Source organism: Eubalaena glacialis, chromosome 2, assembly GCF_028564815.1.
Source record: "Eubalaena glacialis isolate mEubGla1 chromosome 2, mEubGla1.1.hap2.+ XY, whole genome shotgun sequence".
NCBI classification, from domain to species: Eukaryota; Metazoa; Chordata; class Mammalia; order Artiodactyla; family Balaenidae; genus Eubalaena; species Eubalaena glacialis.
The window spans coordinates 135,484,707-135,507,580 of NC_083717.1; the positions used below are offsets into that span (position 1 = coordinate 135,484,707).

The window sequence follows — 22,874 nt, forward strand, 5'->3', positions numbered from 1 at the left end:
AAAAAAAAGACGCAGCCTTATCCATTTCATTAAGAAATGCAGTTCTAATAAGTTTATTCTTTATACTAATTTAAATTTATAATATTTATATTTTTGATCAATTATATTTAATATGTATAAAATCTAGGAGAAAAAATTTAACATAGCTTTTAAGAAAATAATCACACATTTAAAATTCTATGGGTTTTTTTTTTGCAGAAAATATATAAGTAATAAATGAAAGACTAACAAAAAGCATTACATTTGCATAAAAAGCTGTGGGATAGTTAGAAAGGATATATGTAGCAGTCTGGGTCAAATCAGGAGACAAAGCACACAGTAGCTCAAACTGGGAAAGTTTAATATAAAGAATTATTAACTGTGATAAGAATAATTACAAAATGTGAGGAAACTGTATATAGCCCCCTAGAGCTGAGGGAGGTCACTCATGGTAGGACAAACTTGGAAGGGGTTCAGCCCTCTTTGGTGAAGGTGTGTTTCAGCTCCCAGGATAGCAGAGAAGATCACTGGCTCCAAAGGCCTGAGCTGGTCTGGAGATGCTGAGCAAGCAATAGGCACTGTCCAGGGTGCAGGTGGGGAGCAGGTGAACAGCAACCATTGGCACTGGGTGTGCAGTGGGAGTGTGGATGCCAGGGATGGGGAGGTCTTCAGAGCCAGTGGGTGGGCCACACATGACATGCAGGCTGCTCAGGGCAGGGAATGGGAGTCCAGTGCAGGCAGGAGGCCTTCAAAGCATATGAGCTGTATAGCAGCTCTAGTTTCTGTGTGAAGGAAGGTCAGGTTGAGGCTGCAAGGTGGCAGAGGGACCATGGCTGGGGGAGGCTCCACCGCAAGTCTTATATCCAGGCTGCCTACCCTGGCCTGCCCTGGGAACTACAGGAGAACCTCTGCCTTCTACCGTATCCCCCATGGCCCTTACTGAAAAAACTTAACATTGTGCTGACTTTAAAGGTGTTTTACTTAAAGGAGTTCCATTATTGGAGGGAATATATTGAAGGGTGACTTCAGAGCTGAGGCAGTAAATTAATAACTGATACAATATATGGGTTTAAGGAGGAAAATGATATAAAATTTCCAAATGATCAGGAACTTATTGCATCTTTAAAATAGATGATCAGGAGCTTAGTGCATCTTTAAAATAGATGAATGGTAGTAAGTATGAAATTACCATGGCAATGTAATCGTAAGTATACCAGAGCGATGTGTACTTGTAATTGTACCCAGGCACTCACTTCTCCCTTGCCAGATGCAGCGTGTTCCACTGTCCGTCGTGGACAACGGGGGTCTGTGAAGCTGTGAGAGAAGTATGCTCCAAATGTTTGAAGAGCAGGTAGGAAGCCCAGGTGTGAAGCTCCAGATGGAGCTGGTGGGTGTGAGGGGGTTGTGAGCTGGAGGGGGGAGCAGGGCTCCCTGCAGGCCTTGGATTGCTTTCATATAAATCAGATACTTCTGTGTGTTGGTGGCTGATGTGTGTTCTCAACGGTGGCTAAACTAGCAGCAGGGTTATGTATGTACAAATTAGAGCTTCATCATTATTTTGAAATACTTGTAGTGAAAAAAAATCACTTGAATTTGAAATTAATTTACATTACATAAGAAATCTCAACATTACACTTACCATTACATTTAAAGCTGTTAGATTTCATAAGTATAATTTCAACTGCGTAAATTTTTGAATGTTGTGGACAGAAAGGTTTAAAAATTATCACCCATTTGTGGGGTATTTCTCTTGGTGGGAATGTTAAAATTTTTAATAGGTTTTAAGTTAAAGCATTTGACAAGATTTTATTTGAAAGTTCTATACAAATTCAGCAATTATTTCCTCCAAGCCTCTGCATTTTATTTTTCTCATCAATTATATAATAAAGAAAACAATGTGTTTTTTTTTTTGCTTCAATTCCTTCTAGTTTAAACGAGTATGCTGCATATTTTCTATGTGTCAGGACATGAAAAAGCTTAGGAAGCATTGATATAGACAATGTGGTGTGACTCTTGGGTATTATTCACACCTGCTGTATATTACTCCATTAGCACCATTTAATACTACTGGCTTCAAAACAATCCAGTCTGGTTCATGCTATTGTATAAGCCTCAAGCAAGTTAGTTGCTGAATCTGTGTGTTCAATCATAAGCACACTGTCCTTCCCAAGCCCCACCCTACCAACTCCCTAACTTCTTTATTCCCAGGGTGGTGGAGGAAATGGGAAAGTAATTTTAGATATATAAATTTCATATAGTTTAGTAAGCTGTGTTTTGAAAATATTTAATATGTTTGTTCAAAGATGACCTTGTACATGTCTATAAGCTGTCAGACTAACAGCTAAAACTTTCAATAAAGAATCAGTTTTAGGTAACCAAGGTGAATCCTTCATTTCACAGATGAGGAAAGTGAGGCTCAAGGAAGAGTCTGTGCTCATGTAGCATGAGAGTCAGAGCTTAGTGGAGAAAACAGAGGGCGACACTCCCAGTTTAGTGCTTTACTATATGCAACTCCACTTGTATACTACATATGTGTATTAATAGACTTTTTCCATATATTTTGGGTACTGTTTTGGTATTTTAAATACACAGACATGTTTTTTTTTTAATTAATTTATTTTTGGCTGTGTTGGGTCTTTGTTGCTGCGCGCGGGCTTTCTCTAGTTGCGGCGAGCGGGGGCTACTCTTTGTTGCTGTGCGTGGGCTTCTCATTGCGGTGGCTTCTCTTGTTGCGGAGCACAGGCTCTAGGCGTGCGGGCTTCAGTAGTTATGGCACGTGGGCTCAGTAGTTGTGGCTCGCGGACTGTAGAGCGCAGGCTCAGTAGTTGTGGTGCAAGGGCTTAGTTGCTCCGTGGCATGTGGGATCTTCCCGGACCAGGGCTCGAACCCGTGTCCCTGCATTGGCAGGCGGATTCTTAACCACTGAACCACCAGGGAAGTCCTTAAATACATAGACATGTTGATTCATCCAAAGGGATTAGATATGTCCATGAAATAAGGGAGCAATAGGTATAATGACAGTTCTTTGTGAACACCAGATAATTCCATGATGAGGCAGTGCTTAGAAGAGGCAGTGTCTGGAACGATTAGGGAAGGAGAGAAGGAAGAAAGAAAAGCAGCCATTTTCTTTCTCATCAACCACAGCAGTTTGCCTCAGCAACCAAGAATGGAGATTACAAACCAAACTAAAGCAGTATAAGGGTTTAAGAACTATTTAGTACTGGCATACTGAAGTCCTTTTTTCATCCAGTAGAGGAATTTTTAAAAATAAGAAGTTCCTATAGTCTATAAATTAAGTTTTACAATATCAACAATGTACTCTAAATGCATAATACACTTGGATTTTGTGCTAAACAGTCTGTTGTTTGCTTTTAAGCTTATGTTTTGCCATAGTGAGTGAGTTAAAAAAATTAAAACCCTCCAAATAATTATTCTGCCTATAGGTTTTATGATATATTCTCAAATTTAAGCTTTGCTGCATCAGAATACAATAGGAGCTAACATGATTATACACATTATAAGAATTACTGCAGTTTATTTAACACTAAAGGTTTTCATGCTTCATGAACAATAAAATGTTACAGTGATCACTTTTTAATGCTTTATTCATTGATTAAAAGAATATACATTTAACATAAACCATACAACATCAGTCATCAGGTCAAACATTCAGCTGGTTTCCTTACAGTTTCTGTCAGGAGTTATTTTATCTGATCACATTTATAAGATAAAATCTCACCACATCTGGCATTTACACACACTGTGCCAGTGGATTCACACTACTGATGTACATATAAAATCCGCATGGTATGTGCTCACTGGAGACAAAACAGTGCACACCTGTCAAAAGGTCATTTTAATATAAGATGGTAAAACCATTTGTAAAATACATATAAACTTTTTCCATAAATAGAATCATATCTGGACATTTGTTGCATAAATTGTGTTTCCAAAGCTTACACTAGAGCAGCCAGGTCTCAGCACTGCTGGGCACCCACGTTGGCTACTTACTTTATTATTGCAGACTGTCCTTTAACATTAAATGCACAACATTCGTACCACTTAAAACTGGGGTCAGGTGGAAGTCTCACAGAGACCACGTCTGTACCGCGGTTGCCCTGAAACAGTTAAGTCGGCTTTTAAAGCCTCTCAGATATAACAAGGTTTTAAAACATACTTCATGGAATGTTCTTCATGTATCATAGCAGCTCATACCTGTGATAGAACAAGCTTTCAGTTTTTCCTTTCTTTCCTTTACATTCACTATTCACAGTGAAACAGGTGCATGGTTTTTTTTTCTTTTTTTTTTTTTGTTTTGTTTTTTTTTTGTTTTTCAGAGTTCTGAGGTTGCTGACTGAGCCACAGCACAGCTGTGTACCACAGGTCGAAATTCGACCTTAAATATTACAATCTAGCAGTATCTGGCTGACCAGAGTGGGCCAGCCCCTGCCAGCATGTGGGCACTTCTTCAGTTAAATCTATTCTTTGGCAGCTGACACGCGCGCTGACAGAGAAAAATCCAGTGACTTGTTGCTAGGGATTTCACGACTAATGTTTGTTTGCAAGCATGTGTGTTTACAAACTCTGTGTTTTGATATTCATTTAGGAGGTTTTACCCTGGAATATTGTTTCTTTCTTCCTCCACTATTTGAAATCTTGGCTAAAAAGCTAACTTGAATGTATGATGTAATTGATGAATTAAATTATGTCAGATATAGTTTAAAAAAATCCAATAATTTGAGTATTTGTTTATGTAAATGCATTTAAAAAAGGATTAAGCAATGTTCTAACCTAGTACTATACAAAATTGAGAATGGTAATTGGTGATATCAACTATTATATATGTAATGAAAGTTAAAGTCTTGGCTTTTCTGTTAAAGATAACTCATTTGGGATTGTATTATCCTCCCTCCTTCCATTTCAAAGAAAAATTAATGATATGCTATCACACAATGAATGAATGCAGTGTATTGCATACAAATCCACCAGGCTATGGATATATATCTATATATGTATAAAAATATTTTGGCTCCTGAGCTCTGACACACAAAGAATAAAAACATCAAAAGGCAGAGTAACTCAGTGAAAAATAAAGTTAGCCAGCAACCTCAGACAACCTTCGGTTGTATATTCTTAAGGTTTGGTAACAAGTCCATTAACCGTGAAAGCCCTATACATTGTCACTTTGAACTTCTAAACCAATACCTGACTACGTTCTTTGATCAAGAAGTAGAATATACATATATAATTCTAGAAAGCTAATACTGATTAAACACAGCACAAAGGGATTAATTCACACTACTGAAAAAAAAAACCATAATAGAACCCTACTTGCATATGTAACCACAGGAATTGTACATTTAAAAAAAGCTAAATGTCTTCGCTGAAGCTTTGCATCTCTCTGTAAAAATGACGATTTGGTTCAGTGAAGACACTGAGTGATTCGATGTCCATGATCGCGTGCCAAGGTTGACCTAGGCCCAGGGATACCTGCTCAATAAGGTTATGTACTGGATCCACATCCTGGTCGGCCAGTTCACCTTGGTCAAAATCAATGCTTTCTTCAGTGACTTCAAGTACTTTTAGATCAGAGCCACGAAGACGAGCAATGGCAATGAGGTTGTGTGCCCACACTGTGTAACCTTAAAAATAAGCAAAAGAGAAGCACTGTCATTTCCTTGCATTTTATTTTGTCTGTTTTATAAGTTAGTCTTTTCCACAAATTTGTATCTCACTTACCACTTTGGGGGTCCTTTGCCTTTAAAAATATGCTGAAATTTGAAAGGACGTATGATTGCTTAGCTCAGGGAAAAAAAGACTAGAAGCTTGATACTGTCTCCAAGAATATTACTGTGGCTGGTGAACAGATAGGTGCCGTAATCGTATTCTGATATCATTTCAGTTAGTAAAACTGAAGACATTTAAAGTTTAAAGTATCATTTTATAGCTTTTGACAGTGTCGTATCAAAAAACAAATTTTTATTTCATATATATGTATCTATTAACAATACATAGGGGACTTCCCTGGTGGCATAGTGGTTGAGAATCCTCCTGCCAATGCAGGGGACATGGGTTGAAGCCCTGGTCCAGGAGGATCCCACGTGCCGCAGAGCAACTAAGCTCATGCGCCACAACTACTGAGCCTGCACTCTAGAGCCTGCGAGCCACAACTACTGAGCCCACGAGCCACAGCTACTGAGCCCGCGCGCCTAGAGCCCGTGCTCGGCAACAAGAGAAGCTACTGTAATGAGAAGACCGTGCACCGCAACGAAGAGTAGCCCCTGCTCGCTGCAACTAGAGAAAGCCCACGTGCAGCAACAAAGACCCAATGCAGCCAAAAATAAATAAATAAAATAATAAAAATTAAAAAAACAAAACAATACATAGTAAACTGGTATTTTTCATTAGTAAAAGTCATCTCCTACCTATGGTGCTTCACAGTCCAAAGTTATAAACTGACACTTTAAAGATAAATTGTTAATTGTCAGTAGCAAATATGTAAAGTATAAAACAGTTATGGGAATGATGGGTACTAACTTTAGAATAGTGGTTACCTCTGGAAAGGAATAAAGTTGAATAGATGGAGGAGCTTTAGCTGTAGCTAACATTTTACTTCTTAATAAAAGAAAAAAGCTTTAGGGAATTCTCTGGTGGTGCAGTGGTTAGGACTTGGCACTTTCACTGCCAGAGTCCGGGTTCGATTCCTGGTTGGGGAACTAAGATCCCACAAGCCTCGTGGCACAGCCAAAAAAAAAAAAAAAGAATGTTTAAAAAGACTGGCTTAAATTAATTTTAAATAACCTGCCATTTCTTCATCCTATAAAAAAATCCTAATTTACTTATTACCTTCAATATTGATCTATTCTTTGCTATTACCTCTGATGACTGGCCAAATTATAAAGCAAAACTTGAAAAGCAAGATATACTCCCACTCAAATGCAGCTAAAAGATTAATTCAAAAATAATGAAACAGAGATAATAAAGTATGTTTAAGATGTTCATAGAGACTTCCTATTTTGTATTCTGTAAATGTCTTGTAAGTTACAGAAAGGAAGTAATATGTTCTTCTAACTTGTAAGAAGAGGAATGCTCTCCAAATGAAAACAGTTCACAGTAAGATGACAGGCCCGCCAGTAAGAAAAGAACATATCCCAGCCAACAGAACCATCATTTAAAAAATACTGTACAAATTAACATGTTGATACCTAGAATCTAGAAGATGAGGCAGTGAGCATGAAAGAAATCATACTTTCTTCTTCCTTCTGTGTTATATTTTTAAGAGCTCTTATGATTAGAGGAAGAAATATATCTACTGCAGGTGGATATGTATGTATATTTTCTTAGATAATTTCAAATGCCATTTTTGTGAATACCATCAATCACATGGTAAAAGAAAAAAGTAACATGAGAGCTGGAACAAAACACTACACTTAGGGTAAAATATGACTTTCCACTTGTAAAAGTGGTATATCTTATACACGTTAGAAAGTATAAAAATCTGTATATCAACTTGTTAATAAGAGTTCTTGACCGTATAAATGCCAGTGTTATCTTTTTACTGGTATAAAATGTTTTAGGTGTAATAGCAATATCAAATTATAGTGAACAAAAATCACCTACCATGAATTGCCAGAAGAGAGAGCTTTGTGCACCTCCATGCTAATAAAACCAACGGATCTTCATTTCGGTTGTCACTAAGATCTGGAAAACCAGACGTGTCAATCACATCATTCATTAATATAAAATGAGTGAGGAACTTGTCATACTGCCTAGATATAAGATCAACAATAGCTCCTGAAACACAAGTGATGTAGCTGTCAAAATGAATCCTCTCTAGTGGTATATTGGGTTTCAGAATCTTTAACATATCTTCACTCTTGATATCAAAAGCCATTATATAGACCCGGAGGTTGGTGCTCTTTCTTGACAAGGCTTTCCAATGCTCATCATTTGGCATGTTGTCCAGAGACTTGTGCATCACGGAAACATTGTGGACCAGGAGAGAAAGTCGCTGCAAAGGCACATGGTTGTTATCGGTTAAGACTCTTGCCATCTCAGCTGTAAAGTCACAGAAATCCAGGGCAAGTGAGCGTAGATTCACGAATTGCTCCAGTTCTACTGCGGTGATAAGGGTGCTGTTACCAGGAATATTGTTGTCCAGTAAACTCAGGTGCTCCATGGTGTTGGCAATAGAGTTTGAGAGAGATGACAGTGATGTTGGGGTTACTATTTCCAGCATAAACCCACAAGACAGCCACTTCAGTTGCCTACTATTACTAAGTATTTCTTCAAACAGCTGCTGAATTCTGTAAGGAAAACACATGCCACACGATCCTGTTAAGACTTAGCTCTAACCTTTAACACTGATTTTTGAAAATAGGGAATTAAATGGCATACAATGTTGAGATCCATTTTCTCTCATTAGTTAATTTCTGTTCAACCCACAAGTAATATTATCATTAAAATTCACATAAAAATATAACGAATAAGAAGTATTAAACAAATAGATACATTAAACATATAGAAATATGTTCTTCAAGTAAAGGAGCATTTTACACCAGTATGGTAGAAAAGACTGATGATTTACAATTTATGTTATAGCAAAGACAAGTAGAGTAATAACAGTCTTAAATAGCAATAATTACCCAGTAAATTCTTTGATATGTCTGAAAGATTTATGACATGGAATGGCATGTATTGATCACTGGATTTCATAGTTAAGACATTTCCAGGGTAGATGTTCTTTTCAGAAACAAGTATCATTACTCTTCTGATTGTATCTTCTAATTTTTCAGAAAAAAACTGAAATTGTTATTAATATGAGTCCCTTTCCACTAACTAACTATATAACTTACTGTTTAATTTTTTTGCCATCAGGGTCCACCTTGCTGAGGTATGTATTTGACAAACTTCCTTGCTGCTGTAGAACGCTTATGTCTCCAAAAAGGCTAAACTTCTGGAGGTTCCTACAAGAAAAGTAATTTAAAGTAATTGTCTAAATAATTAACATAAAAATATAAATGTTAAAAATAAAAATAAGCAGAAGGGATATTCTAGAGATGTTTCTATCTTGTAACTCATTTAGAATCCAATTAAGTACTTTCAGATTGCTTTTAACATACAATGAAAAGCAATGTGATACAAGAGAAATAGCATAAGCTTTAAAGAATGAGCCATAACAATTAGTTCAGGAACTCAATGTTTCAGTGACCAGGGAAAAGTCTTCTTAAAGTCTCTGGGACTCAATTCTTTATCAGTAATAATAATAGTTACCTTTAAGGTTTAGGGATGAATAAATAACAAAATGACACATGAAAGAACTATTTAAGCTCTAAGTTTTATATATATGTTAACTGTAATATAAAATTTCCCCAAACCAGTTAACTTAGTGTGTTAAATGCTCAAGGGTGGGGCACTGCCCTGGAGATATCGTCTCAGTAAGAAATATTCTTTAACTAAAATCTAGAGAACCTTCCCCAGTTTTATGACCAAATGTATAGCTTATCAAAAAAAAAAAAAAAAAAAACTATGTAAAAATCTTTCAATTTTAATAACTTTAGCTACAAAACATATTTTTCTAATACTAAAATTCTAAATAAAGTAGGAGAAAGTTGATTACAGGATAAAGATTAAAAATTCCTAAATGCTAATAATAATGGTTAAACAACAAAAATTCAACTGAGTAAATTTAAAGATCAAATTGGTTATTAAAAGATTCATGAATCAGGCAGCATCCTATGTAGCAAATAGAAAGGAGCTCTGCAGAGCTGAGAAAAGGAAAGGCTTTTAAAGGTGGAAAGGGGGCAGAAAAAGTAAATTATTAGCAAATAATGTACTGTTGCAGGCAATGGTCACCTTCCTAAAGGGAACTGAAGGGCCTATAGGGCAGATTACCTTACTAATGCTGACCAGGTTGACTGTTACATTCCTGGGGTAGACTGAAACTGCAATTGTGCTAGGTATTAAGTCTTAGTTTGGTGACACAGGGTTTAGCATAAGTGACTCCATTTTGGGTCTGCTGTTTCCTTTATAACATAACCACTAGAGATTACATCTGTAACACAGAAGTTTGGGATAACTTTAATGAGAAATGTATAATCCACAAGAGTGACAAAAGAAGATTTAAGTAAACGAAAGATAACATTTCTTGATAGTATGTCACATTTTCCCAAATTAATAGCCTTAGTTTCACTAAAAAGGCTGATGATTCTAAAGCTTAGCTAGAAGAATAATCATTAATTCATTTATGCATTCAACCAAGTTTTCTCTTAGGGCCTACTAAGTACCAGGCACTGTGTGCTCCATCAGAGACAGGACAGGGATCAAGCGCTGTGAAGGACAAGCACATGGTGTCACATCTTAATGGGGGTATCTGACACTGTGTAAGTCAGAAAAGGCTTCCCTAAATAAACTGATGAAAAATGGGACCTGAAGGAAATGTGGGAGCTAACCAGGAGAAGGAGCATGAGGAGAGGCTGTTGTAGGGAAAAGGAAAAGCATATGCAGAGCCCCTGAAGTTGAAAGGAACAAAGTGAGCTTGAGACACTCAAGGAAAGAAATCTAGAATACTGAGGGCGTGAACACAAAGTGAAATGAGGTTGTAGAGGTGGACTGAGTTATATGCTAAATAAAAATTTCTGGTTTTTGCCCTCAAAATAATGAGATGCCCCCAAATGATTTTAAGCAGGAAATAATAATGATTAAATTTGTGTCTGGAAAATATTGCCGTAGCATTGGTATAGCCTGGCAGGAGGCAGAGTCTAAGTGGGGAGACTGGTTAAGAGAGTATTTTAGTAATAGAGATAAAAAATGGTATCTTGAACTGGATTTTTAGTGGTAGAGGTGAAGAAAAAGGACAGTCTCAAAACTATATTTAGTTACTAAAATGGACAGGAAAAGGTCCTGGATTAGCTATAAAGGGGTGAGGGAGAGAGAAGTCAAGAATAACTCTTAAATTTTTGAGGTTGTGGAATGGCATAGCTGGTAGAGCTTTTCATTCAGACAAGGATTCATAGAAATGAATCAGAAATTAATTAGGGTTTTGGGGGGCTTATGGGGTGGAGGTGAGGTGGTAGAATAGTTAGATTATGAGTTCTATTTTGCACATGTTGAGCTTGAGTGCCTTTAAGATAGTCAAGTTAAGATGTCAAGTAGGCTATTCCAGTTCTAGAACTGAGCAGTTATCTGGATGATAATTGAAGTCATGGATGGGGGGAATGGGGCTTAGGAAAAGAGCATAAATGAGAAGAAAAGCAGGAAAAAATTTCAGTTATGAGGAATTCCAATAATTAGAGAAGGATGAGGCTCAAAAGAAGAGGTCAGAAGTTGGAGAAATGCCAGAAATATGGAAGTCACAGAAACCAAGGGATAAGTATTTTACAGAGAATAAAGTGATCAACAGCAGAGTCATGAGGTCTCATAAGATGAGGACTAGACATGTCCCTTTGGCTTAGCAATATGGTGATCAGAATGGAAGTTATTTTGTACAGTGTGATGAGAAGAGGTCAGATTGGATGTTTAGAAATAGAGATAGTGGATACAAATATTTTTAAAAATATGCTATGAAAAGGAGTAACACAAGAGACTAGAGAATACATAAAAGCCTCCAAATAAGAGGCAAAGGTAGAGGAGAATGGATGTGGCTCTTGATTAGCAAGATAGGGAAGGATGAAGGACTTTCATACCAGATAGTGAAGCATACTGTGTGACCAACAATATCAAAACCAGTATTGGTATTAGCAGAAAAACAGGAAGACAAGTCAATGGAATAGAACAGATGGCTAAAAATAGACCATTACATGAAAGACTTTAATAAATGATAAAGAAGGTATTACAAATCAATAGGGAAAGGCATATTTAATAAATGGCATTGGGATAAGTGATTAGCAGTTTTGGAGAAAAATCAAATTAGAGCCAATTCTGACTCAACAGACCAAAATAATTTGCAGAAATATTATTACATACTAAAAAGTCAAGGTAAAACCGTACATGAAAAGTACATGAAAATGTAATGAATTTTAATCTAATTTCTGAGATAAGGCTTTCTAAGCCTAGAAATAATAGAATAAATCAGAAAGGAAGAAGTAAAACTTTGACTATATATAAATAAAAACCTTGATATTTAATAGTATACTAAAAATGGCAAACCAACATAATGAGAAAAAAATTTGTAACAAATGCTACAGTCATTATTTAAGATATAAGAGGACTCCACATAAATCAAGAACAAAAGCATTAAGAATCATACTGGTAAATGGGAAAAGGTTATAAAATAACCAATGTAGAACTTGTCAAGGAAAATATTAGAAGGATTGCTAATGGAAAAACTCTAATATTTTCTTGATTTTAAAAAAAATTTAATCACTCTAAAAAACCTAATGAACTTTCCATATGATTACCAAAGAAACTGTATTCTTAAAAACATTTCAAAGGAAGACACCTACTTAGATCCTTTTTCCCATTTAAAAAAAGGTTATAAAACTGTTCCTGAGAGCATGGCTACCATATCAGACTCCAAAAGTACACTGCTATATATATAATTATGACTGCTTTTAAAGTATTTTCCCTTTTACTCTTTCTTTATTCTGAAGTTGCCACCACATCCATGAATTATAAAGAGGTTGATTTGCTTCCCAGAGCAGAAGTTGATAACCTCTTCTAGAAAGGAAAATTTAAGACCTTGTATCTAAAAGAATATTTTTGGAGAACAAGTTTTTATATAAAGTAGAAAATAAAGATATCACATTCAATTTCTAATAATATTCAGAGAGTCCTAAACAAGTCACACAATCTTAGTATTTTTCTCCTTCCAACCCAGTTTCCATTAATTACCACTGTATAACCATTAACACTGTCCTTTGTGGTATTAAAACACATGTGTGAGAAGCTTTTCTTCCACAAAGGATTAAACAGCTACAAGAACTGCCTTCCCACCGTAAACAACAAGAAAAGTGGACAAAATATGTGAGACAACTGTTTTCACACACTGGACAATAAATAATATAGGACTGTGATCACTGAAGGATGGAATAAAATGAGATGAGCACTATGACTGCCTCAGATAATGGCCTGGAAAGGGTTTCCAAGCTGCTAGCTGTGGCTCTGTCATATATGGCCTCTATTGTGTTGAGGTATGTTCCCTCTATGCCCACTTTCTGGAGAGGTTTTTTTTTTTTTTCATAAATGAATGTTGAATTTTATCAAAACCTTTTTCTGCATCTATTGAGACGATCATATGGTTTTTATTCTTCAATTTGTTAATGTGGTGTATGACACCGATTGATTTGTGGATATTGAAAAATCCTTGCATCCCTGGGACAAATCCCACTTGATCATGCTGTATGATACTTTTAATGTATTGTTGGAGTTATTTTGCTAGTGTTTTGCTGAGGATTTTTGCATCTATGTTCATCAGTGATATTGGCCTGTAGTTCTCTTTTCTTGTGTGATACCTTTGTCTGATTTTTGGTATTATGGTGATGGTGGCCTCACAGAATGAGTTTGGAAGAGTTCCTTCCTCTGCAATTTTTTGGAATAGTTTCAGAGGATAGGTGTTAACTCTTCTCTAAATGTTTGGTAGAATTCACTTGTGAGGCCATCTGGTCCTGGACTTTTGTTTGTTGAGGGTCTTTAAATTACTGAATCAGTTTCAATACTGGTAATTGGTCTGTTCATATTTTCTATTTCTTCCTAGTTCAGTTGGGAGATTGTACCTTTCTAAGAATTAATGAATTCAGTAAAGTTGTACGATACAAAATTAATATACAGAAATCTGTTGCATTTCTATACACTAACAATGAAATAGCAGAAAAAGAAAGTAAGGAAACAATCCCATTTACTATCACATGAAAAAAAATACAATACTTAGGAATAAACCTACCTAAGGAGTCAAAAGGCCTGTACTCTGAAAACTATAAGGAGCTGTTGAAAGAAACTGAAGATGACACAAACAGATGGAAAGATATACTGTGTCCTTGGACTGGAAGAATTAACATGGTTAAAATGATCATACTACCCAAGGCAATCTATAGATTCAATGCAATCCGTGTCAAACTACTCATGGCATTTTTCACAGAACTAGAACAAAAAATTTTAAAATTTGTATGGAAACACAAAAGACCCTGTATAGCCAAAGCAATCTTGAGGAAGAAGAACAGAGCTGGAGGAATCAGGCTCCCTGACTTCAGACTATACTACAAAGCTACAGTAAACAAAACAGTATGGTGCTGGCACAAAAACAGAAATATAGATCAATGGAACACGACAGACAGTCCAGAGATAAACCTACACACCTATGGTCACCTAATTGAAGACAAAGGAGGCAAGAATATACAATGGAGAAAAGACAGTCTATTCAGTAAGTGGTGCTGGGGAAAATGGACAGCTACATGTATAAGAATGAAATTAGATCATTCTCTAATACCGTATACAAAAATAAACTCAAAATGGATTAAAGACCTACATGTAAGACTGGATACTATAAAACTCTTAGAGGAAAACATAGGCAGAATGCTCTTTGACATAAATTGCAGCAATATTTTTTGGATCCATCTCCTAGAATAATGGAAATGAAAACAAAAATAAACAAATGGGACCTAATTAAACTCAAAAGCTTTTGCACAGCAAAGGAAACTATAAACAAAACGAAAAGACAACCCACAGAATGGGAGAAAATATTTGCAAATGATGCGACCCACGAGGGTTTAATTTCCAAAATATGCAAACAGCTCATACAGCTCAATATCAAAAAGGCAACAATCCAATCAAAAAATGGGCAGAAGACCTAAATAGACATTTCTCCAAAGAAGACATACAGATGGTTAAGGGGCACATGAAAAGATGCTCAACATCGCTAATTATTAGAGAAATGCAAATCAAAACTACAATGAGGTACCACCTCACACCAGCCAGAATGGCCATCATTAAAAAATCTACAAATAATAAATGCTGGAGAGGGTGTCGAGAAAAAGGAACCCTCCTACACTGTTGGTGGGAATGTAAATAGGTACAACCACTATGGAGAACAGTATGGAGATTACTTTAAAAAACTAAAAATAGAGCTACCATATGATCCAGCAGTCCCACTCCTGGGCATATGTCTGGAGAAAAACCTTACTTCGAAAAGATACATGCACCCCAGTGTTCACTGCAGCACTATTTACAATAGCCAAGACATGGGAGGAATCTAAATGTCCACTGACAAATGAATAGAAAAAGAAGATATAGTACATATATACAATGGAGTATTACTCAGGCATAAAAAAGAATGAAATAATGCCATTTGCAGCAACATGGATGGACCTAAAGATTATTATACGAAATGAAGTATGATGGTATCAGTCATATGTGGAATCCAATTAAAAAATGATACAAAAGAACTTATTTACAGAACAGAAACAGATTCAGATTTGAAAACAAATTTATGGTTACCAAAGGGGAAACATCGGGCAGAAGGATAAATTAGGGGCTTGGGATTAACATACACAATTATATATAAAATAGATAACCAATAAAGACCTATTGTATAGTATAGGGGACTCTACTCAATATCCTGTAATAACCTATATAAGTAAAGAATCTGAAATGAATATATGTATATGGATACTGAATCACTTTGCTGTACACCTGAAATTAACACAACATTGTAAATCAACTACACTCCGATAAAATTTTTTTTAAAATATAAAAAAATACCCCCCCAATATTACATAAATAAATACATCCAAATGATACAAAAACAAGGATTTATAGGCTCTGAAGCTGAAGTCCAACCTAGAAACTGTTGGCAAAACATTGTGTTTATGTGTACTTTCTGGAGAAGGATTACTAGCTTTCATCAGCTCCTCAAAGATTAACCAAAAAAGATCAGGAACCATTGACCTACGCCTAGAGTCCTATGGGGATGTTAAAAAAACACAACAGTAAAACAACAAAAACAACAAAAACTCTAGACTTACATACATGACCCGTCCACACTTAAAATGTAATACTAACCACATTTACGAATGTATACCCCTTCTCACAACTGCCAAGTTCTAAGAACTACTTCTCTCTGTAAGTTAAGAAAAAACAAGCAGCTATTGGCTAATGACAGAGATTACTATAAAGATTAACACAAAAGTAGTAAAAGAAGAAGCAAAATTTAAGTACATTTATGTTAGGACCAATACCTAATTTATTTTGGGCCTAGAGTGTTGAGTGTTTGTCAATTTTGTTGGCAAGCCTTCAAATTCTAAGAAAAAGACTTTTCTATCAGAAATGCTACTTTTTAATCAACCTAAGTCAAACCTGTCAAAAACCAAAACCGAAACCGAAACCAAAACAAAAACCCATAAATTCCATGAGTTTCCCCGTTTCTGGTGAAAGTTAAAATGCTTTACTTTGGAAATTCTTAAAGAACTTTGTCATATATATATAGTGTTTAATCATCCTCAAAATATTCTAGCCCAACCTTTTCTTCACAAAAGTGCTGGACTGTCTGTCTGCTCAGTTAACCGCTCAAAGAAACTAAGGCCTCTTAGGTACTTCCCTGCTGGCTCAGTGGTTAAGAGTCCGCATGCCAATGCAGGGGAAAACGGGTTCAAGCCCTGGTCCAGAAAGATCCCACATGCTGCGGAGCAACTAAGCCCGTGCACCACAACTACTGAGCCTGCACTCTAGAGCCTGCGAGCCACAACTAGTGAGCCCACATGCCACAACTACTGAAGCCCACGCGCCTAGAGCCTGTGCTCTGCAACAAGAGAAGCCACTGCAATGAGAAGCCCACGTACCGCAACAAAGAGTAGCCCCCGCTCACCACAACTAGAGAAAGCCGGTGCACAGCAACAAAAATAAATAAATAAATAAATAAATAAATAAATAAATAAATAAATAAATAATAAGGCCTCCTAAATTTGGCACTTTTTTTTTTGGTACTGTTCATACTAGCTCCCAGGGTGATTTCAATTTAGGATTCTCTAAGGATAATTTATATTTGTATTTTCCTGTAAAACCTACATAAATACCAAGTAAAACTCTAAGCAAATGGGCAAATTTCATTTACTTTGTTGGATTATTTCACAGATAACCTGGTATAAGATTAATTTAATAATGGAAGTCTTAATTATTTCCTATTTTCTTTTTTTTTAAAGATTTTTTTTGAAGTGGACCATTTTTAAAGTCTTTATTGAATTTGTTACAATATTGCTTCTGTTTTATGTTTTGGTTTTTTGGCTGTGAGGCATGTGGGATCTTAGCTCCCCGATCAGGGATCGAACCCTCACCCCCTGAATTGGAAGGTGACGTCCTTACCACTGGACCACCAGGGAAGTCCCCCTATTTTCTTTTTTGTTTTTTTTTGTTTTTTTTTTAATTTATTTAGTTATTCATGGCTGTGTTGGGTCTTCGTTTCTGTGCGAGGGCTTTCTCCAGTTGTGGCAAGTGGGGGCCACTCTTCATCGCAGTGCGCGGGCCTCTCACTATCGCGGCCTCTCTTGTTGTGGAGCACAGGCTCCAGACGCGCAGGCTCAGTAATTGTGGCTCACGGGCCCAGCTGCTCCGCGGCATGTGGGATCTTCCGGGACCAGGGCTCGAACCCGCGTCCCCTGCATTGGCAGGCGGATTCTTAACCACTGCGCCACCAGGGAAGCCCCCCCTATTTTCTTTTTAATGAAGAATCTTCTTGCTTCTGAGTCAGAAGCCCTTCACATATGAAAATAATCATAAATGCAAAGGAGTACTGCTGAAATAGAGAGTAATTTGTTTCAGATTCAAGTTGGGAAGTGGGTGGAAAGCATGTGGAATTTATAAATTTCTTTTGTCTATTAAGAATGCAGGCTAGTTAAATCCTGGTATTTTAAAATCCCGTATTTTCTTCAAATAAAACCAAGATAATTCTCATGTCATGGACTAATACACAAAGTTGGCTGCGATATAAACAATATCAAGGCTAATCATGCTTTGGTATACTAAGTTTAATTCTCTGAAAACAAACTATCAGAAGATGCTTTATGGATCTAATCATCTTTTAGAGAAGAATTTCAAACATATATACACATCTTTTTTTATTTTTAAAGTAATTTTAGATTCATGGCAAAATTGATCAGAAAGTACAGATTTCTCAGGTTTATACCCCCTACTTCCATACACACATAACCTCCCATTATCAACATCCCCCACCAAAGTGGTATATTTGTTACAATTGATGAATTTACATTTAAACATCAATATTATCCAAAGCCCATAGTTCACATTACAGTTCACTCTCCATGCTGTACCTTCTATGAGTTTGGACAAACGCAAAATAACATGTATACATCACTACAGCATCATTCAGAAAAGCTTCACCACCCTAAAAAATCCTCTGTGCTCCACCTAGTTCTCTCTCTATTCCCTCTAGCCCTTGGCAACTGCTGATATTTTTACTGTCTCCATAGTTTTGTCTTTTCCAGAATGTTATATAGTTGGAACCATTCAGTATATATCCTTTTTAGACTGGCTTCTTTCACTTGCTAATATGCATTTAAGTTTCCTCCATGTCTTTTCACGGCTTGACAGGTCATTTTTTTTTTTCTGCTGCTGAATATTATTTCACTGGCTGGACATACCACAGATTATTTATCCATTCACCTACTTAAGGGCATCTTGGATGTTTCCAAGTTTTGGCAATTATAAACAAAGCTGCTATAAACATGTGTGCTGGGTTTTGTGTGGACAAAAAAAGTTTTTAACTCCTTTGGGTAGGAGCATGATTTTTGGATCATATGGTAGGAGGAGAATTAGTGGTGTAAGAAACTGCCAAACTGTCTTTCAAAGTGGCTGTACCATTTTGCATTCCCACAAACAGTGAATGAGAGTTCCTGTTGCTCCACATCCTCATCAGCATTTGGTGTTGTCAGTGTTCTGGATTTTGGTCATTCTAATAGGTGTGTAGTGGCGTCTCGTTGTTTTAATTTGACATATGATGTGGAGCACCTTTTCACATGCTTATTTGCCAATTATATATCTTCTTTGATGAGATGTCTATTAAGGTCTTTGGCCCACTTTTTAACAGGGTTGTTTGCTTTATTATTATTGAACTTTAGGAGCTCTTTGTATATTTTGGACAATACCCCTTTAACAGATGTCTTTTATGAATATTTTCTCCCAGTCTGTGGGTTTTCGTTCCATTGACAGTGTCTTTCACAGACTGAAATTTTCAATTTTAATGAAGTCCAGCTTATCAATTCTTCTTTTCATGGATCATCCCTTTGATATTGTATCCAAAAAGTTATCACCAAACCCTAGATCATCTAAGTTTTCTCCTGTTATCTTCTAGGAGTTGTTTTGTGTTTTACACTTAGGTCTGTGATCCTAAGTTGAGCTAATTATTGTGAAACGTATAAAGTCTGTGTCTTGATTCTTTTTTTCTTCCCCCAATGTGGATGTCCAGTTGTTCCAACACTATTTGTTGAAAAGACTATATTTCTCTATTATATTGCCTTTGCTTCTTTGTCAAAGATGAGTTGACTTTATGTGTGTCTATTTCTGGGCTCTCTATTCTGTTCCACCTATTTATCTAGACTTTCATCAATTCCACAGTTTTGATTAGTATAGTTTACAGTAAGTCTTCAAGTCAGGTAGTCTCAGTCCTCTGACTTTGTTCTTCTCCTTCAATATTGTCTTGGCTATTCTAGATCTTTTGCTTCTTCTTATAAACTTTAAAATAAGTTGTCATATATACACACATATGTATGTATATAACATATATACGATACCCTTAAAAATTTTTTTCTTTACCATTGTTACCCAGGGATGAAATTGCTGGATCATATCATAGTTCTATTTTTAATTTTTTGAGGAACCTCCATACTGTTTTCCATAGTGGCCCCATCAATTTACAATCCCACCAACAGTGTATGGAGGGTTCCCTTTTCTCCATATCCTCGCCAATACTTGTTATTGTTGCCTTTTTGATAAGAGCCATTTTGACAAGTGTGAGGTGATATCTCATTGTGGTTTTGATTTGCATTTACCTGATGATTAGTGACGTTGAACATTTTTCAGGTACCTGTTGGTCATCTGTACGTCTTCTTTGGAAAAATGTCTGTTCTGCTCCTCTGCCCATTTTATAATTGGGTTGTTTGTTTTTCTGATGTTGAGTTTTATGAATTCTTTGTATATTTTGGATATTAACCCCATATAGGATATCTCATTTGTGAATATCTTCTCCTATTTAGTTGGCAGCCTTTTTGTTTTGTTGATAGTTTCCTTCGCTGTGCAAAAGCTTTTTAGTTTGATGTAGTCCAATTTGTTTATTTCTGCTTTTGTTTCCCTTGCCTGAGGAAACATATGCAAAAAAATATTGCTAAGATTGATATCAAAGAGCATACTATGTTTTTTCTTCTAGACTTTTTATGGTTTCAGGTCTTACATTTAAGTCTCTAATCCATTTTCAGTTTACTTTTGTATATGGTGTGAAAAAATAGTTCAGTTTGATTCTTTTGCATGTAGCTGTCCAGTTTTCCCAACACTGAAGAGGCTGTCTTTATACGTCTTCCCATTGTATATTCTTAGCTTCTTTGTTGTAAGTTAGTTGATCATATAAGTGTGGGCTCATTTCTGAGCTTTCTGTTTTGTTCCATTGATCTATGTGTCTGTTTTTGCACCAGTACCATACTGTTTTGAGTACTGTAGCTTTGTAGTATAGTTTGAAATCAAAGAGTGTGACACTTCCAGCTTTGTTCTTCTTTCTCAAGAATGCCTTGGCTATTCATTGTCTTTTGTGTTTCCATACAAATTTTAGAACTATTTATTCTAATTCTGTGAAAAATGTAATTGGTATTTTGATAATGATTGCACTGAATCTGTAAATTGCTTTGGGTAGCATGGTAACAATACTGATTCTTCCAATCTATGAGCATGGTATATTTTTCTATTTGTGTCATTTTTCAATGTTTTTCATCAATGTCTTATAGTTTTTGGAATACAGGTCTTTCACCTCCTTAGTTAGATTTATTCCTAGTTATTTCATTTTTTCTGATGTGATGGTAAATGGGATTGTTCTCTTAATTTCACTTTCTGATAGTTCATTGTTGGTATATAAAAAAGCAACATATTTCTACACATTAATTTTGTATCCTGCAACTTTACTGAATTCATTGATGAGTTCTAATAGGTTTTGGTGGTGTCTTTAGGATTTTCTATATATAGTATCATGTCATCTGCAAACAGTGACAGTTTTACTACTTCTTTTCCAGCTTGGATTCCTTTCATTTCTTTTTCTTGTCTGACCGCTGTGGCTAGGACTTTGAATATTATGCTGAATAAAAGTGGTGAGAGTGGGCATCCTTGTCTTATTCCTGATCTTAGAGGAAATGCTTTCAGCTTTTCACTGTCTGATGATAAGCTGTGGGCTTGTCATATATGGCCTTTATTATGTTCCTTCTACACCCACTTTGTGGAGAGTTTTTTTACTATAAATGGATGTTAAATTTTGTCAAAAGCATTTTCTGCATCTATTGAGATGATCACACGATTTTTATTCTTCAATTTGTTAATGCGTTGTATCACATTGATATATGGATAATGAACCATTCTTGCATTCCTAGGATAAATCCCACTTGATCATGGTGTATGATCCTTTTAATGTACTGTTGAATTCAGTTTGCTAATATTTTGTTGAGGACTTTTGCATCTATGTTGATCAGTGATCAACACAGAAATTTGAAAATTACTGTGGCCTGTAATTTTCTTTTCTTGTGGTGTCATTTTCTGGTTTTGGTATCAGGGTGGTGTCTTTTTCTGACTTTGGTATCAGGATACTGCTGGCCTCATAGAATGGGTTTGGAAGTGTTCCTTCCTCTGCAATTTTTTGGAACAGTTTGAGAGCATAGGTGTTAACTCTTTTCTAAACGTTTGGTAGAATTCACCCGTGAAGCCATCTGGTCCTGGACTTTTGTTTATTGGCAGTTTTTAAAAAAAATGAAATTCAGTTTCATTACTAGTCATTGGTCTGTTCATATTTTCTATTTCTTCCTGGTTCAATCTTGGGAGAGTGCACATATCTAGGAATTTTTCCTTTTCTTCTAGCTTGTCCACTTTGTTGGTGTATAGTTGTTTGTAGTAATCTCTTAGGATCCTTGTATTTCTGTAGTGTTTGGTTGTAACGTCTCCTTTTTCATTTCTGATTTTATTGATTTGGGCCCTCTCTCTTTTTTCTTGCTGAGTCTGGCTAAAGGTTTATCAATTTTATTTATCTTTTCAAAGAACCAGCTCTTAGTTTCATTGATCTTTTATATTGTTTTTTCAGTCTCTATTTCATTTATTTCTGCTCTGACCTTTATTATTTCTTTCCTTTTACTAACTTTAGGTCTTGTTTTTTCTTCTTTTTCTAGTTTCTTTGGGTGCAAGTTTAGATTGTTTGAGATTTTTCTTGATGAGTCTGGCTAAAGGTTTATTCAAAACCACATATATATTATTATTACAATTTTGTAAAAGGATGTTTCACATTTTACTAGAATTACCTCTGCTGAATTTTTACTTTAGATTAGCTTTACATAGCTTTCACCTTCATAAGAGCTTAATTCACATCAAAATCATTTAAAAAAAAAAAATTAACGACCTGCATGTTAGTAAAATTTAACAAGTTAATATAAGGAGACTGTCTGGAAGATCTCTGTTTTAGTTCCAGGTATACAATACTGAGTTCTTTCCTGCACAATGTCCACAACATGCCTTTGCTCAAAAGGCAGGTAACAAAAACACACTGGGAAAACAGTTCAGTTGGTTAGAAATATTTTCTTTCATCTTAATTCTTCAATTTAACTTAGCTCTGTTCCTATGGTAATATTAATAGGATACAACCTACTTAATAGTCCCTTTGCAAATCCTAAGATGTGCTGTGAAAGAGCACAAAATCATAAACAGTGTTTGATAAT

The 22,874-nt window shown here is 35.9% G+C and overlaps 1 protein-coding gene across 1 annotated transcript in view; it reads right to left on the reverse strand.

Moving 5' to 3' along the window:
* Positions 1-3,626: 3,626 nt before the first annotated feature.
* Positions 3,627-22,874, reverse strand: part of FBXO33 (F-box protein 33) — a 31,998-nt gene continuing 12,750 nt past the window's right edge. Inside the window, exons 2-4 of the mRNA XM_061182482.1 lie at positions 8,835-8,945; positions 7,600-8,285; positions 3,627-5,621 (exon numbers count right to left, since the gene is read on the reverse strand). Of these exons, the coding sequence (XP_061038465.1) occupies positions 5,350-5,621; positions 7,600-8,285; positions 8,835-8,945 (1,069 nt within the window). The 3' untranslated portion in view covers positions 3,627-5,349. The remainder of the gene's footprint in view (positions 5,622-7,599; positions 8,286-8,834; positions 8,946-22,874) is intronic.